At 47.1% G+C, this 16,091-nt stretch overlaps 1 protein-coding gene across 1 annotated transcript in view; it reads left to right on the top strand.

Moving 5' to 3' along the window:
* Window positions 1–5,647: 5,647 nt before the first annotated feature.
* The window catches only part of MAP1A (microtubule associated protein 1A), a 64,998-nt gene continuing 54,554 nt past the window's right edge, over window positions 5,648–16,091 (top strand). Inside the window, exons 1-2 of the mRNA XM_074917708.1 lie at window positions 5,648–5,820; window positions 10,585–10,686. Of these exons, the coding sequence (XP_074773809.1) occupies window positions 5,685–5,820; window positions 10,585–10,686 (238 nt within the window). The 5' untranslated portion in view covers window positions 5,648–5,684. The remainder of the gene's footprint in view (window positions 5,821–10,584; window positions 10,687–16,091) is intronic.

Genomic DNA, 16,091 nt, shown 5'->3' with positions numbered 1-16,091 from the left:
GTATATCCACACTGTAAGTTTTTGGTAAAATGTGCCGTGGGTGTTTAAGCTTTGTGGAGAAATCCCCTTGCACCCCGGCACTGGAGTAAACAACCCTGCTTTATAACTCTCTGAGTTGTAGAGTCTGTTCTCTGCAAATCACAGGTTAGACAACTGCCCATGACAAATATTTTTGGTAGAGTTGGCCCTATCTTGAATTGGAGACATGAAGTGGATGACTTCTCAAGGCTCTTCCTAGTTCTTCCTGCAGTGAGTTTGTTATGTCAGTGTATTTTGTCTTCTAAATAGTATTTTGTGCATATTCAGTATTACAGTTTCCCAAATACACCAAGTCTCATTCTGTTTGCTTGAATGTCATCAGAACACTGCTGCTTCTCGCTACCTCTTCCCATTTGTGGACTCTGGCAGAACTGTGTTTGGTGATGCCATACAGATAGTGACTCACAGCATGAGTGCTTACGTTGAACAAAGAAAGCACATTACTTCCATGTCAAAAGCCCTCCATATTCCTGAAAGACTGGTCCACAGGAATGCCACCAGCATGGAAAGGAAAAATGAAGGAGCAGCTCCACTTTCAAATATAGCTATTTCCTTCTATTTGGTTTTATAGGATCTCTGCAGGTCAGTTTTCAGAATCAGTTTTGTAAAATCAAGCTTTCACAGACCATAGTGTCTGTAACACTGTCCATCTGGCTTCACAGTTATGCCCCTGCGAGCATGCGGTTTCTGAGGGGAATTTTGCCATACAACTTTAAGATGTCTGAAAGGGACTCTGTCTCCCCTGAAGAACTCAGCTGTTACTTATCAGATATAAGCACTCCCTGTGCTTTGAGGAGGTCCAGGCATCTCTACCACATAAACCTCACAAATATGTTAAATTCTGCCTTCAAACTATGTTTCTGGCCACCAGAGAGAATATTCCAGAACTTGAGTAGTCTAGTGGGCTAGAAAGCTCCACCTAATTTAGGAAGAAAAAGAAAGTGTATGGACTTTGGAGACAAGGTCAGGCTAGCCAGGAGGAAAGGCTGTGGATATGTTTGGGGGTTTTATTTTAGCAAAGCTTTTGATGTTGTCTCTCACAGTATCCTTCTGGACAAAACGTCCAGTGTGCAGGTAGACCCTGCAGTGCTGGGTCCAGCTCTGGGGGCACCAACATCAGAAGGACACGGACCTGCTCACACAGGGCCAGAAGAGGCCACAAAGATGCTCAGGGGCTGGAGCACCTCCCCTGTGAGGACAGGCTGAGAGAGTTGGGGGGTTCAGCTCGAGAAGGGAAGGTTCCCGGGAGACCTTAGAGCGGCCCCCCAGGGCTGAAAGGGGCTACAGGAAAGGGGGAAGGGACTCTTGATCAAAGGGGGTGTGTGTAGGATGAGGTGGAACCGTTTTAAACTGAAAGATGAGATCTAAGGAAGAAATTCTTCCCTGTGAGGGGGGTGAGGCCCTGGCACAGGTTGCTCAGAGAAGCTGCGGCTGCCCCCTCCCTGGCAGGGTTCAAGGCCAGGTTGGACGGGGCTTTGGGCAACCTGGGCTAGTGGAAGGTGTCCCTGCCTGGGGCAGGGGACTTGGAACTAGATGATCTTTAAGGTCCCTTCCAACCCAAACCAGTCTGGGATTCTGTGATTCTATGATCTGGCTGGTGGCCAATCACTAGTTGTGTTCCCTGGGGCTCAATTTAGGACCAGTTCTCTTCAATGTTTTTATCAATGACCTGGACACGGGAGTTGAATGCACACTATGTACGTTTGCAGACAATACTAAATCAGGAGGAACCGTTGATTCCCTTGAGGGTAGAGAGGCCTTACATAGAGATCTTGATAGAGTAGAGCACTGGGCAATTTCAGCTCTATGGAAGTTAAGAACAAATGCTGGATTCCACACCTGGGGCAGGATAATCCTGGATGTCCATACAGACTGGGGGGCAAGAGGCTGGAGTGCAGCCCTGCAGAAAGGGATCTGGGGGTTTTGGTTGGTGGTAAGCTCAGTACGAGTGAACAATATGCACTGGGGGTCCAAAGGGCTGACTGTCCTGGTGTGCATTAAGCACAGTGTAGCTGACAGGTTGACAGACGTGACTGTCCCACTGTGCTCAGCATTGGTGCAGCCTCCCCTTGAGTACTGTGTACAGATCTGGGCTCCACAGTCTAAGAATGATGTAAAAATATGAGAATGTGTCCAAAGGAGGGCAACGAAAATTGTGGGAGGATTAGAGGTCACGACTCATGAGGAGTGGCTGGGGACACTGGGTTTGTTCAGCTTGGAGACTGAGGGGTGACCTCATTGTCTACAACTTCCTCATGAGGGGGAGAAGAGAGGGGGGTGCTGATCTCTCTGGTGATAGGATGTGAGAGAATGGCTTAAAACTGTGCCTGGAGAAGTTCAGATTGTTTATTAGGAAAAAGTTTTTCACTGAGGGGGTGGCCAAGCACTGGAACAAGCTCTCTAGGTAAGTGGTTGTGGCCCCAAGCCTGTCAGTGCTCAAGAACCATCTGGACAATGCTCTTAGATGGTTTAACTTTTAGTTTGACCTGTGCGGAGTCAGGAGTGGGACTCGATGATCCTCGTGGGTCCTTTCCAACTCAGGACATTCTATGATTCTAATTTCTTGCCTACTTTTGCTCGGGGCTGGTTTATGTTTGTTATTGTGCCATCACTGTCCTTCAGCATATATTGTTCTTTTCTTGTCCTTGCTATTTTTCCTGATATATTTATAGGTGCAATCTACAGTCTTTATAATCTAGTCTTTATTTTGGTGAGATGAACCTAGTCTTGATCAGAGCTGCAGTTGTTCCAAATCGCACGGGAGACATTCAGGATCTTGCCACACCATCTGTAAGACAAAAGTGGAAGGAATAGGAGTACTACTTGGATAAATCACCCATGGGGTTAAACAGAAGCAAAAATATATGTGGTTTGGTCAAACCGAAGGGCTTATCCCTCTGTGTCTCTTTCCATGTCTTACAACACATCCTGGAAGTGACAGTACAAATAGCCCCAGAGCTCCATCTCTACCTGGAAGCATTATCAATGTTGGGTCCTTCTGTTCCACGTGAGGACAGCTGTGTTCACCTCAGGAGAGATCATGGCATGAACAAAGAAGAAAGCCCCTTTAGGCAATCACCTATTTTTCCCTGCTTCTTAGAAATGTCACAGCAAAATGACATTATATTCTACCTCTGTTAAAGGCACTATCCTCATTCAGATACTGCTGTAGATCTCTGGTTCCCATAAGTATTTTTATTCACATGAACATTTTTATCTGGGGAGGACAGGAAATCATCATTCCAAGCTAAAGGACAGAGAAACTGAAATTGTGTAGATTGTTCTTCCTGTGATACCACAAAGACCCCTCTCACACTGTTCTGAAACTACTTTCTGAATCCATTTTTATAATGGTCACTTACATGTGATTCATCATCCTTCACTGTTCCAAGGTCTGCTTTTGCCACCTCTCATTCTCTGATGTTTGTTAGGACCTCTAATATCTGCAATCAGTCCAGTCAGCTTCTGGTATTTCATGGGGGTGCCAGCTACTGCTGCAGTGCATGAAAGCAGAAACTTACACCGTAATTGCTATACAGATCTATTATATGGATCCAGAGTGTGAATTTACAGGGAAAAGGAGGAACTTAGTAGGCTGGAAATCCCTCATTTCACTGCCGTATGCAGTGCACACACACTAGGACTCAAGCCACCCTAATTCTACCGTGACCACAGACAGCTCTGATTCACATCAGAAAGCAACAGAAATACCATTCTATCATTTGACGGTACAGTAGAAGAACGTAAACCAACCACATCATAAAACCCCATTTCTTAATTTCAAACAGCCTGCCCTAGAGGCTCTAGTCTCTATGGCAGAGAACCATGCTTGGGTATTCTTTTTAAGCTTTCACTCCAGTTTGCATGTCTCCTGTTTCTTTTCTCCTTGGAAGAAAGCCAGCTGGAGGAGCGTCTCTGCACTGCAGTGAAAAGCTGCAGCTCTGGAAAGCTACCATGTCAAAAATAAGCAGCAAGTATTAAGACTGAATCACCTGAAAACAAAAGGCACTTCTAGCAGCTGATATGAAAATACCTGAAATCTTTCATCTTCATGTTTTGTCATCATGTTTTCCCTCTGTGATCTACAATCCTGCTTTCATGACAGAATTTATTGTACGCTGGTGTTTATCTGCAGGTTTACTGCTTTATTCACAAATTCACCTGCTTCAGTGCAATCCCTTGAGACAAACTAAATTAATGCTGCTATGCAGGTTGCAACACACAGAAGTAAATTAAACCCTTTTGATGCACTAACTCTCTCTGCTTATGAGATGTATTTCATAAAGATCATAGCCAGTGGTGTCACCAGAATTTAATGTGAAAAAGACCTATTGCATTATTTCCTAACTTATCGGTTGAGAGCTACAGCATCTTTTCATTAAAGATCTCCGTTTGAGAAAACTCTGTAAGCTAGTACATTATTGTAGCCTGCAGAGAGAGAATTTTTCTGGATTTTTCCCCCCTTCTGTGGTTGGCTTTTTTCAGATTATCTTCTGTCAGAGTTTTACGACACTATAGATTCACATGTGCTTGCCAAAATGCCGACTGTCTGAACCTTCGGAGGTTTCAGCTGTGTCCTCACTGCAGGCTTGGTGGGGACTAAGGAACAGAACAAGGTTCATCTGCCCATCGAGCTCCCCGGACTGCGGCTCATCTCGACGGAAATCTTGCGGACTGCAGGGGGCAGAACCTGACCCTGTTTTAGGGAACGCTGCAGATTATTGCTGACTCGAGTCTCGCTTTACAGCAGCTGGGTTGCTTTTCCACCCAGCCGCATCAGCACGGGATGGATCTCTCTTTCTTTGTCAGAAAAGATGGATTTTTCTATCTGAAACTACTTTCTGGTGGCTCTCCCTTGTTCAACACGCAGAAGTCTCAAGTTTGCTCAGCTTTTCCCCATACTGCATCGAAGTGTTTGGAAGATGTGGCTAGCTAGAACTGGCAGGGATACGGACACGTGCCCTCAGTTAAGGCCCTCTCCAGCCACCCTGGCCGTTAAGGACTCCCGTCCACATAGCTGGCTGTCTGTCTGTCCGCACAGCAGGTGACAGCTCACCACAATTTTACACTGGCGGCTAGCAAAGTTCAGAGAGATTTTTCTCATCTCTCGTGTTTCTGGAATCCAGGGAATCTCCTCACTTGCTGCCAGAGACCATGACACTTGTCTTTAATTGAAGAGGAAGATGAACCACCATGCAGGAGGTGAAGATCTGACTGTTGTGCTTCCTACCGAGTGATGCAGAAGGAGGAAGGGACGTGAATGCTGAGGCCAGGCCTCGGCGCCACGCAGCACTGCTGGCTTCCACGATTTGACTGTGAATATTGCAACAGCTCAGCACCGGGCACTTCAACATCTCGTGGATTTCTGTCCTTAAGCAACTCCCCCACGCTCCCCCGCGCAGGCAAGCGGCCCTGCCCTGGCGCAGGCCCTCCGCCCGCCTCGCGGCTGAGCCGGGCCCGCCGCACCGCCAGGGCCGCGCGCGCGGCGGGCGCAGGGGCGGGGCCGGGACCCGGCGGCCACGCCCCCTCCCCTCCGCAGTAGCGCAGGACCACGTGCCCGCTCGGCCAATCGGGGAGGGGCTCGGGGCTCTTTAAGAGCCGCGCGCCAGTCACCGCGCGCTGCAGCGGCGGCCGGCGGGGTTGCCATGGAGACCGCGGCCGGGCCGGTCGCTATGGAGACGGCAGCGCCCCGGCCGCCGGGCGGGCACGCGCTGCTGGTGGTGATCGGGGCGATCGCGACGGAGCCGGAGCGCGGGGCGCTGCGCGGCGCCCTGGAGCGCGGTGAGCGGCGGGGCCGCGGCGGGGCCGGGGCGAGGCCGGGGCGAGGCGCGGGCGGCCCCGCCTGTGGGGGTGCGGACCCGCCCGCCGGCGCCCGCCCTGCCCTGCGGCACCGCCGCCCTGCCGCAGGGCCTCGCCCTCCCCCGCCCGGAGCGACGGCGGTGCGGGCCCGCCGGGCCGGGCGGTGGCCGAGGGGAGGGCGGGGCCGGGGCCGGGCCGGGCGGTGGCCGAGGGGAGGGCGGGGCCGGGCGGGGCCGGGGCCGGGCCGGGCGGTGGCCGAGGGGAGGGCAGGGCCGGGGCCGGGGCGGGGCGGAGGCCGCGTATGGGCACGGCCCGGGGCCGCAGGAGCAGCCGGGCGGGCCCCGCGGCGGCCCCTGAGGCGGCGGGAGCGCCCGCCCCAGCCGGGACGGGCCCGGTGACCCGGGCATCAGCCGCAGGTCCGCCTGGCCCCTCTCTCGCGGGCCCCCGCAGCCGGCCAGGCCGTACGGGGCTGCACCTCCTCACCCCCTCCCCGAGCGTTTGGGTATTTGTGTTCGTGAAATGCAGTTAATGCTGGGTTTGAATGTCTTAAAGCCCAAAGAGATTTTATGGTTCTGATTTCCTCAAGTCTCTATTTTATTAGTGGGTCAGTGGATTACATCCTATTTCTACCTCGCCCCAAGCTTCCACCTTAATAGTTGGAGGATTTCCCTTGCTCGACTGTTAGCGCAGCCCAAGGGGACAGCAGGGAGAAGAGGCCGCCTGTGGCATGGCCTCTCCCTGTCGAAGGAGCGACCCTGTAGATCAGAGAGATGTAGGGAGTGTAAGCCACGACAGTGAACTGCTTCGGGAATGACAGACAGGACTGCTGTTATCTGTCCTGTAGCGCCTGGAAGCCTTGGCAATGAATTAGTCTTTGTATGTTTGATGCAGCATTGTTTAAAGGAGAGGGGCAAGGAGGCGGTGTGGTGGTTGCTTTGTGGTAGTTTCAGATGGCTCCTAAGAAAAGGAGAGGGTGTCAGCTATGTCAGGACCGTAATGGAATCCCTGTTCTAACAAGCCGTTTAGTTCACCTCTGAGAAATAAAGTAACAGCCTTTTCACTTTGGATGCACTTCTTTCCTGCCCCCGCCCCCATTTCCAAGACACATTGGTTTAAAAGATGCCAGTCATAACAGCATAACAGTTGTAATTATTGGCTGGATTGTGTTATTTGGAGATACTTCTGTGTCTATTTTCCTCTCAAGCATCAACATTACTGAGGAACAGATGGACAGTGCAATTTAAGAGAGGGGGTGGGTATAAAAATGTCAAATCTTGTCCAGTTTCTCCACTTCAGCATCTTTTCCATCCATCTCTGCTGGCAGGCCACTTACCAGCCATTTCAGAGTACGGAGGGTTTCATTCCCTTTTCCAGGTCTTCCAAGGGATGGCGTCACTGTGGGAAGGTCAGACTGTGACCACGTGGCCTCTGAAAGCTCCTTTGACAGGGCTGCTCCTGCTTTCTGCACGACAGGATGATCATCTTTGCTTGGCACCTCACCGAACTGGTGTGCCAACCTGCATCCTTGTCCATTCGTTAAACAGTGACAGATCAGACTGTAAACTCAGATTTTGCTCTTTGATTATGCAGCCATATGCCAATAACCTGGGAATTCCCACTGGAGAGAAAAAAATAAATGCCAATTTTGCAACATAAATTGTAATTGCCAGCAGAACAGCAGAAGTAAGTTCTACAGTTAATTTTGACCAGAAACCTATTGAAATTCTGCCAAGTGCAGACACTTCTTTGCATGAGACATTTAGGCAATACTGGTAAGTTACTAACAGTAGAAGTGAACTGCTGAGGGAGCTAGGAACTTGGATTTCAGACCTTCTGTCACTGACTCAGAGTAAGACTTCCAGCAAGTCATAGAGGAGTTCTCCCCACTGTGAAATGGGAGAATGACCTCTTCTCAAAATAGACTGAGATCTGCAAATTGGAAGATGGATATAAAAAATAAAAATAGTTAAATGGCACCGGGGTCTTGAGATCTGCCAACAGACAGTATATTATAATGTTGGAGACAGCTGTACGCCTGATTCCAGGAGTCTAAGAAATGTGGAAATGGTATATGCACAATGGTCCACATTTCTTAAGTCACAGCTTGTGTGAGGGTAGAACAGGCTGCTGAGCAGAAGATTTGATTTCCTCAGAAAACAAAGCAGTGTAAATAACAAAAATGCTCTTGCCCTTCAGAAAAGCAGGTTTCTGCAACTTGTTCAGTATGGTAAGGGTCTTATAGCCCTGGTAACAATCAGATTAACAAAATTGGCAGATAAAGCTGGCAAGCAAAGTTGGTCCTAAGTGTTACATACTATACATCTCAGTAGGGTTTTCTGAAGGATGAAAAGCTAGGTTTTGTCTTTGTTCTCTTGGCTGTGGTGCCCTGTCTGCACAAAAAAAAAAAAAACCAAAAACCAAACCACAAAACAAAACCCCAACACCCCAAAAAAAACCACAACAAAGACTTTTTTCGGTGAATAAATCTCTTGCTCTGCCTGATCCAGACAGTGTACTTTCCCAGACTTCTTTCTATACCTCGGTTCAGGAGAATGGAATAGTGACTGTAGAACATCATGGGAACCTGCTTGTTCCATGGGTAGTGCTTCTAGGCAGTGGCATTGTGTATCTGGGGGATGCTTGAACAGCACTTGTTCTAAAATGCTGTCCAATAAATACTGGTTTTATTTTATGTTCCTGTGTGACTTTTGTCCCGTTTTGATACAGTATCTGGAAGACTAGGTCTGCTGTGAGGGGAAATGCTAAACTTGATAAGCCAATTACCTCAGCAGGGGAAAAAAAGTTCACAAGGGCATAAGGAATGAGATGGAAAACTGATGAGTCACATGGTACCTTGCCCAAGCTGTGCATGTGCAAAGAGCATGAATATTTAGAAACCTTATTATGGTCTAGTCTGCACTAGGAGGTAGAGGATCCTGATCGGCAAGAACAATGTTCTGTCTCCTGTGCCAGGGGATGATAAATTGAAATTGTGGCAAGTGGGGAGAGATTAGGAGTAACTTCAGACTACCTGGAGGGAGAAAATGTTGAGTAAATTGTTGCAAATAAGATGATGAGTGAGATGATAATTTCACTCTTCCCTTGCTCTGAAAGAGGATCTCTTCCTTCTGCATCCTAGAGGATGTGGCAGTACCTCAAATAGCATTTATTGCTGCAGCAGGACACCATGACAGTGACACAGCACTCAAGTCAGCAGGATTTGCCCTACAGAGTGCCACCTTGTTCCCGGCCAGGTCAGAACACTCATTGCTACTGCATTAAGATGTACTTATATCAGACATTTGTTTGAACAGTCATGCTTTCCAAGAGTGTAGCACAGGAAAACATTTTCTTCACCCTCTTGCTCCCTGTCTTTCATGTTTCATTTGTTCCTTTCTGATGCCCAAGCTGAAAGGAACAGTTGCTTTGTGACTATGAAGGTGGTGGTAAGTTGGTGTTTTCTTTCTTTTTTTCCTCCTGACATTCAGAGTTTCCTGGGGGGCTTCTGTGCACTCTGCAGTGCACTGTCAGGTAACAAACAAGCTGTATTACTCTACTGTGTCAGCTGTCACCAGAAAAAAAAATTACGAATTAAGTTTTCTTGAGCTGCTGTAGCTTCCTCAGGCCTTGAGACTACTGAACTGTGTGATGCAGTGATTACGAACTCTATCTTGTGTAGAAAGCTGGAGCTGTTTCCCACCAGTGGCCAGCAGAAGCGGTTGCACAACATGGAGTTACTGTGCTGGAGAACTAGAACTGCAGTAACTGGGAATGATACCTCCGTGAAAAATCAACATGCTTCACTTGAAAGAAACCAGATATCAGATGCAATAAAACTTTATCTTTTATGCAAGAGAGGACATGTCTCCATAAGGTGGTGGAAGAGCTCTCAGTGAGGACCCCATCAATAAACACTGAGGCTGAAGTTCTTGTTTTGGTTAACTGTTAGAAGTCTGCCATTCAGCATCTGTACTTCAGCAGGCAGCAGCATGCTGGTATCCTGGTTTTATTCAGGGTACCAAAGTGCATCGCACCATCTAGGAGAGGCTGCTCCATACTGGGACATGAAGGTCTGTGATCTGTAGTGTTTGGTGTCACCCAGAACGTACAGCTGCTCGCACTCAGGTCTGAAGGTGGCTTCCCCAGCATGGCGTGGTGCCACTTGTACTGGGAGCAGATGCTGCTTCCTGCGGTGATGTGAAGGCAATCAGCTTACAAAGATTATATAGATTAACTCCGAGGGTCTCGGTGGGATCAGGGGCTTTGAAGGAGTGATTAGGCAGAGTGAGTTGTGGAGGGGCTTTTGTGGCTTGGAGGATGCACAGGCTACAAGAGGAGAGAAGCTGGTGTCTCCAAGCTGTTTAGTAGTTTAACCATCTAGTGGACCATCTCTGCTCGTGACCAATGCTGGATAATGCAGAAGATGGAAAACTAGCAATGTATTTGCTTGATTAGGCAGTAACTGTAACTTCTTTAGCCTCAATCCCTTGTAGCTTAGTTTCACTTGTGTGAAGCCCAAGTTGAGCAAAGACTTGCTCACTGCCTGTACTTCTGGGGTAGATGTTTTACGGAAGGGAAGCATCTTGAGTCTTGCAGCCTTCTGCTCTGAAGAATTTGTCCATCTTAAGTATACTCTTTTGGAAGAGCATTACTGGTCCTTGTGTCCCATTACCTTCTTGATCTCCACTTTTGTTTCTAGAGTAATGTAATAACAGCTGACTATTCTTTGTTGTTGTTGTTGGGCAGGTATTCGTTCCTGGAACATTAACATTCTATCCTGTGACCTGAATCAGCAACTGCGACTCTTTGTAACCCGACACCTGGCTCAGTTTTCTTCAGAAGTCAAAGGTCTGTTTTTTGATTTATCAGCTTTTAACTATTCTTTTGGGTTTGAAAAAAAAAAAAAATACAGAATAAAGCTTATTGTGATTTAGAATATCCAGTTCAATTAGTGAGTTCTTTGCCTGGAATTCTGCAGACATGAATACTAAAGAAGAAAGACCATCTTAAGGATTCTGTTGGGTGCAAGGAATTTAACTTAAACTTATGTATCTTAACTACTGAGAATGGAGTGAACAAAACCCAGCTGTTTAAAAGTCTGTTGAGCTAGTAAATTACAGTTTGTTTTCTGTACATTATTCATGTGGCACAATTTAGTTTTACTTTGCAAGCTATTTATTATCTATCTCTTCCTTTTGGGTTTTACAAGTACTTTTGTATGCACAAGATCTGTCACAAGTAGAGTGTAAGACTAGTCAAATGACTGAATCCCTTTTTTGAAGGCCTATATCCTGAGAAGAACAATGAATAAGAGTGTTACAAAAATGTCATTAACAGTTAGAAGGTGTGCTTGCTTAGCTTGTGAAAAGCTTGGACTCTGGTTAGGCAGTTATAATCCTTTTATGTAATGTGTGTTAAAGTTACTATAGTAAGCACAGATGACACTTTACAGAATCTTTTTTATGTAAGACTGCTCACTGTATGTTTTACTTTTGATAAAGCTTCTGAATTTATTTTCCAGTTGGGGAAGCTGTTCTCCTAATAGATAGCTGTGAAAGAAGGTACTTGGACTACACAAATGTGCCACTGACTCAGAGGTCTCTAACTTTCCTGTGACTTCTTAACATGGGGGTGGAAAGTCTATCTCCTTGCAAAGCAGCGTGTGTATATGCACACTTATGGGATTAAAACACTGTGTATGAAACATCAGTTGAAACAGCAGAAGATCTGTCTAAATTTGAAGCAACTATAACAGTCTATGGTACAAGTAGACTAAGCACTAATGAGTCCCCATGAGTGTAACATTTGCCCAGGAATTCTTATGTCAGGACTGAAATATCTGGATTAATATTAGCAACATGTATCCCCTTCACTTCCCTTGTTTGGTTTCTGAGGAGCAAAGGGTGATAAATGTGATGCCAGTCTATAAAAAAGGTGCTGTAGGGATCTGGGGAATCGAGGGTACGTTAATCAACTGCCAGGTCTACTGAGCAAATCAGTAGTAACTATAATAAAAGGCAAAATTAGTGTCTACCTGAGAAGAGTCACCGTTGGTTCTGCAAAGGGAAGCCTTGCTTTTCAAATGTCTTAAAGTTCTTTGAAGAGATCAGCAAACACAGATGAGTGATTTAGTCTACCATCCAAAAATGTTTGGGAAATGAAGTCTGTTTAAGGAACCTATTTGCTGTAGAATTAGAGGCCAGGCTTTCACATGCAGCAGTTAGAAGGATGGGTAAACAGAAGTTCTGATATAAATAGACATCTCCATCAATGGAGGTGGATTGCCAGTTGAGTTCAGTAAGGTACATGCTGCTTAACACGGCTACTTAAAAATTAAAGGTGAGAGCAATGAGGCAAGTTTTATGGTTTGGGTTGGAAGGGACCTTAAAGGTCATCTAGTTCCAAGCCCTCTGCCCCAGGCAGGGACACCTTCCAGTAGCCCAGGATGCCCAAAGCCCCGTCCAACCTGGCCTTGAACACTGCCAGGAGGGGGCAGCCACAGCTTCTCTGGGCAACCTGTGCCTCACCCCCCTCACAGGACAGAATTTCTTCCTTCTATCTCATCTAAATCTCCCCTCTTTCAGTTTAAAACTGTTACCCCTTGTCCTATCCCTACACCCCCTGATCAAGAGTCCCTCCCCCCTTTCCTGTAGCCCCTTTCAGCCCTGGGAGGCCGCTCTAAGGTCTCCCCAGAGCCTTCTCTTCTCCAGCTGAACCCCCAACTCTCTCAGCCTGTCCTCACAGGGGAGGTGCTCCAGCCCCCCAAGCATCTTTGTGGCCTCCTCTGGCCCTGCTCGAGCAGGTCCATGTCCTTCTGATGTTGGTGCCCCCAGAGCTGGACCCAGCACTGCAGGGGGTTCTCCCGAGAGCACATCAGAGGGGGAGAATCCCCCCCCCCCTCTCCCTGCTGCCCACACTGCTCTGGGTGCAGCCCAGCACACAGGTGGCTTTCTGGGCTGTGAGCACACGTTGCTGGCTCACAGGCAGTTTTCCATCCACCAACCCCCCCCAAGTTCTTCTCCCTGGGGCCACTCTCCAGCCACTCCTCACCCAGCCTGGATTTGTGCTGGGGATCGCCCCGACCCATGGGCAGGACTTTGCCCTTGGCCTTGTTGAACTCCATGAGTTTTGCTCATCCCACTTCTCCAGCCTGCCCAGGTCACTCTGGATGGATCCTTCCCTCAGCATGTGACCCCACCACACAGCTCGGTGTCATCAGTGAACTTGCTGAGGGTGCCTTGATCCCACTGTCCATGTCCCCAACAAAGATGTTAAACAGCTCCAGTCCCGACCCCTGAGGGTGCCGCTTGTCACCACTCTCCAATTGGACGTAGAGCCACTGACCTCAACTCTTGAGTGCCACCACCCAGCCAATTCCTGATCCACTGGGTGCTCCATCTATCAAATCCATGTCTCTCCAGTTTAGAGACAAGGATGTCATGTGGGACAGTGTCAGATGGTTTGCACAAGTCCAGGTAGATGATGTCCCCTCTCTTGTCCACCAGCACTGTAATCCCATCATAGAAGGCCACCAGATTTGTCAGGCACAATTTGCCTTTAGTGAAGCCATGTTGGCTGTTGCCAATCACCTCCTTATTTTCCATGTGCCCTAACATAGTATCCAGGAGAATCTGTGCCCCGATCTTGCCAGGCACAGAAGTGAGACTGACTGTCCTGTAGTTCCGCAAGTCTTCTTTGTTTCCCTTTTTTAAAAATTAGGGTTATGTTTCTCCATTTCCAATCAGCAGGAACTTTGTTGGACTGCCATGGTTTCTCAAATATGGTGGATAGTGGCTTAGCAGCTTCATCTGTCAGTTCCCTCGTGACCTGCAGATGCATCTTATCAGGTCCATTGGGCTTGTGCACCTTCAGGTTCCTTAAATGTTCTTGAACCTGATCTTCTCCTACAGTGGGCAGTTCTTCATTCTCCCAGTTCCCGCCTTTACCTTCTGTGATTTGGCTGGTGTGGCTGGAGTCCCTGACTGTGAAGACTGAGGCAAAAACCTTGAGTACCTCAGTCTTCTCTATATTCTAGGTGACCAAGTCTCCCTTTTCCTTCCAGAGAGGGCCCACAGTTTCCCTAGTCATCCTTTTTCACCAGTGTACCTGTAAAAGGGGGTTTTTTGTTGCCTTTGATGTACCTGGCCAGATTTAATTCTTATCAGGGATTTGGCCTTCCTAACCTGGTCCCTGGCTTCTCAGACAGTTTCTCTGTATTCCTCCCAGGCTACCTGTCCTTGCTTCCACCTTCTGTAGGCTTCCTTTTTATGTTTGAGCTTGCCTAGGAGCTCCTTGTTCATCCCTGCAGCCTCTTGTTGTTCTTACTCGACTTCATCTTTGTTGGGATGCATTGCTTCTGAGCTTGGAGGAAGTGGTCCTTGAATATTAACCATCTTTCTTGGGTCCCTCTTCCCTCCAGGGCTTTATTTCTGCCAGTCAGATCTCTGAAGAGGCCGAAGTCCCAGGTAGCGAGCTTACTGCACGCCCTCCTTGCTGCCCTCAGGATCTTGAACTCCACCATTTCATGGTCACTGCAGCCAAGGCTGCCCTCAAGCTTCATGCTCCCCACCAGCCCCTCCTTGTTAGTGAGAACAAGGTCTGGCGTAGCACTCTCCTCCCTTATGTTGAAGAATAGTCTATACATGGCTTCTTAAGGTGCTACAATTCAAGATTAGGTTTTGTTTATGCAGGTATAGCATTTGCAGTGTAAGACACTTCCCAGATACTGTTATCTCTTCAGAAGTGATATGCCAAATAAGGTATTTTCTATAAAATTTAGTAAACAAATCTGAGGGAGGCTGCTCTTCTCCTGTATGCTGTAAAAGTAATTCCTGGCATGAATTCCTAACCCTAAGTTTTTAGTCTGTTTAGAGATTATAAGGAACAAATGAGTCTCAAATATGGTACAAGTGAGAGGAGAAAAGCTAAGGACGGAGCTGATAATGGTGGTCAAACAAGTGATGGTTAATGCACCTTATGACAGTAGATTTGTTGTTGGCATTTTTGTTGTGGGTTTTGAGTTTCTTTTTTTCTATGCTAACTTGCTGGCTCTTCTCTGAGTATCATGAACAACCCCATCCATGGGTAGTCCTGGGTGGCAGCAGCAGAACAGAAAAAGGTAGGAACAACTATGGAAGACCTTGCATGACAAACTTCATATGTGTTGTGGGTAGTCTGGAAGCTAGTAAATGGTCTGAAGGAGGGAGAGGGTGATGTGATTAGAAGAATGAACAGAAGTGTCAAACCAATTCAAAGTGAGATCCTGAAAGCCTCATGTGCACTTTTGCAGAGTTGTCAACTGCCACTGGCTACCATTGTAGATTAAGATCATGCACAATATCTCCTTGTGTTGGATGTTAATAGTTCTTTACAGCCAAGAGGGACAGTCTTTTTCCAATAAAAATTTATGTGGTGTAAGGTGAAATGCTCAAAGAATTACTTCTCAGCACAAGGGAAGTATGCTTTCTGGTATATGTTCGTTTTGATGTTCAGAGAAAATGACTTCTTTTTATGAAAACAGTGCTCTCTACATGAATATTAGCAGCTGCTTTCAGTCTGACTAGGGGATTTTAAATAGCTCAACAGCCATCCCAGCGATCCTTCCTCTCAAGTCATACTTTGTGTTAAGTCTTCAGAAAACTTTTTGTAAATAACTACTGACATAATTGAAAGTCAAGCAATTAAGAACAACATTCAGGTTGAATTTGATGGAACAAATGTTTGAAATAATGAAACATTTATGAGATACTTTTTTGCCTCTGTAAAAGGATTATCAGAAATACTAAACACTTTCAAGTATTAGCTTGGATGTTTCTTTGCAAACTTAATGCTTTATGCTGGAAGCCAGCGGGATTTGTGTAACAGTAATATCTAGCTGCCCTGCAGGCAGATGGCGGTCAGGCTCCAAAGCCTTTCATGTGCGTGCTTCACATCCTACCGATGCCTTTGGTTTACATTTAATGCCAGCAGAGGATACAGATATATCTGCCACAGCCACTGAGGATGTAGCAAAGTTGCATTACAGTTCTTGAAGGCAACTATCTTTTGGGATGAGTATTCCTAGAATGCTATGAACTCAAACTAGGAGAAAAATAATCTGGTTTTACTCCTTCTCTAGAACTTACGAGCAGCTAAAAGAGGACGGAGGGTTTCCCTTCCCAAGGGACAATGAGTGCAAGTTGCACTGGGAGAGGTTTCAACTCAGGGTAAGAAAGAATTTTTTTCACTGTGAGAACGATCAATCACAGGAACAA

This window comes from Athene noctua, chromosome 13 (assembly GCF_965140245.1).
Source record: "Athene noctua chromosome 13, bAthNoc1.hap1.1, whole genome shotgun sequence".
Lineage (NCBI taxonomy): Eukaryota > Metazoa > Chordata > Aves > Strigiformes > Strigidae > Athene > Athene noctua.
The sequence above is the reverse complement of the archived record's forward strand: the minus strand, read 5'-3'. Positions and strand labels throughout refer to the sequence as shown.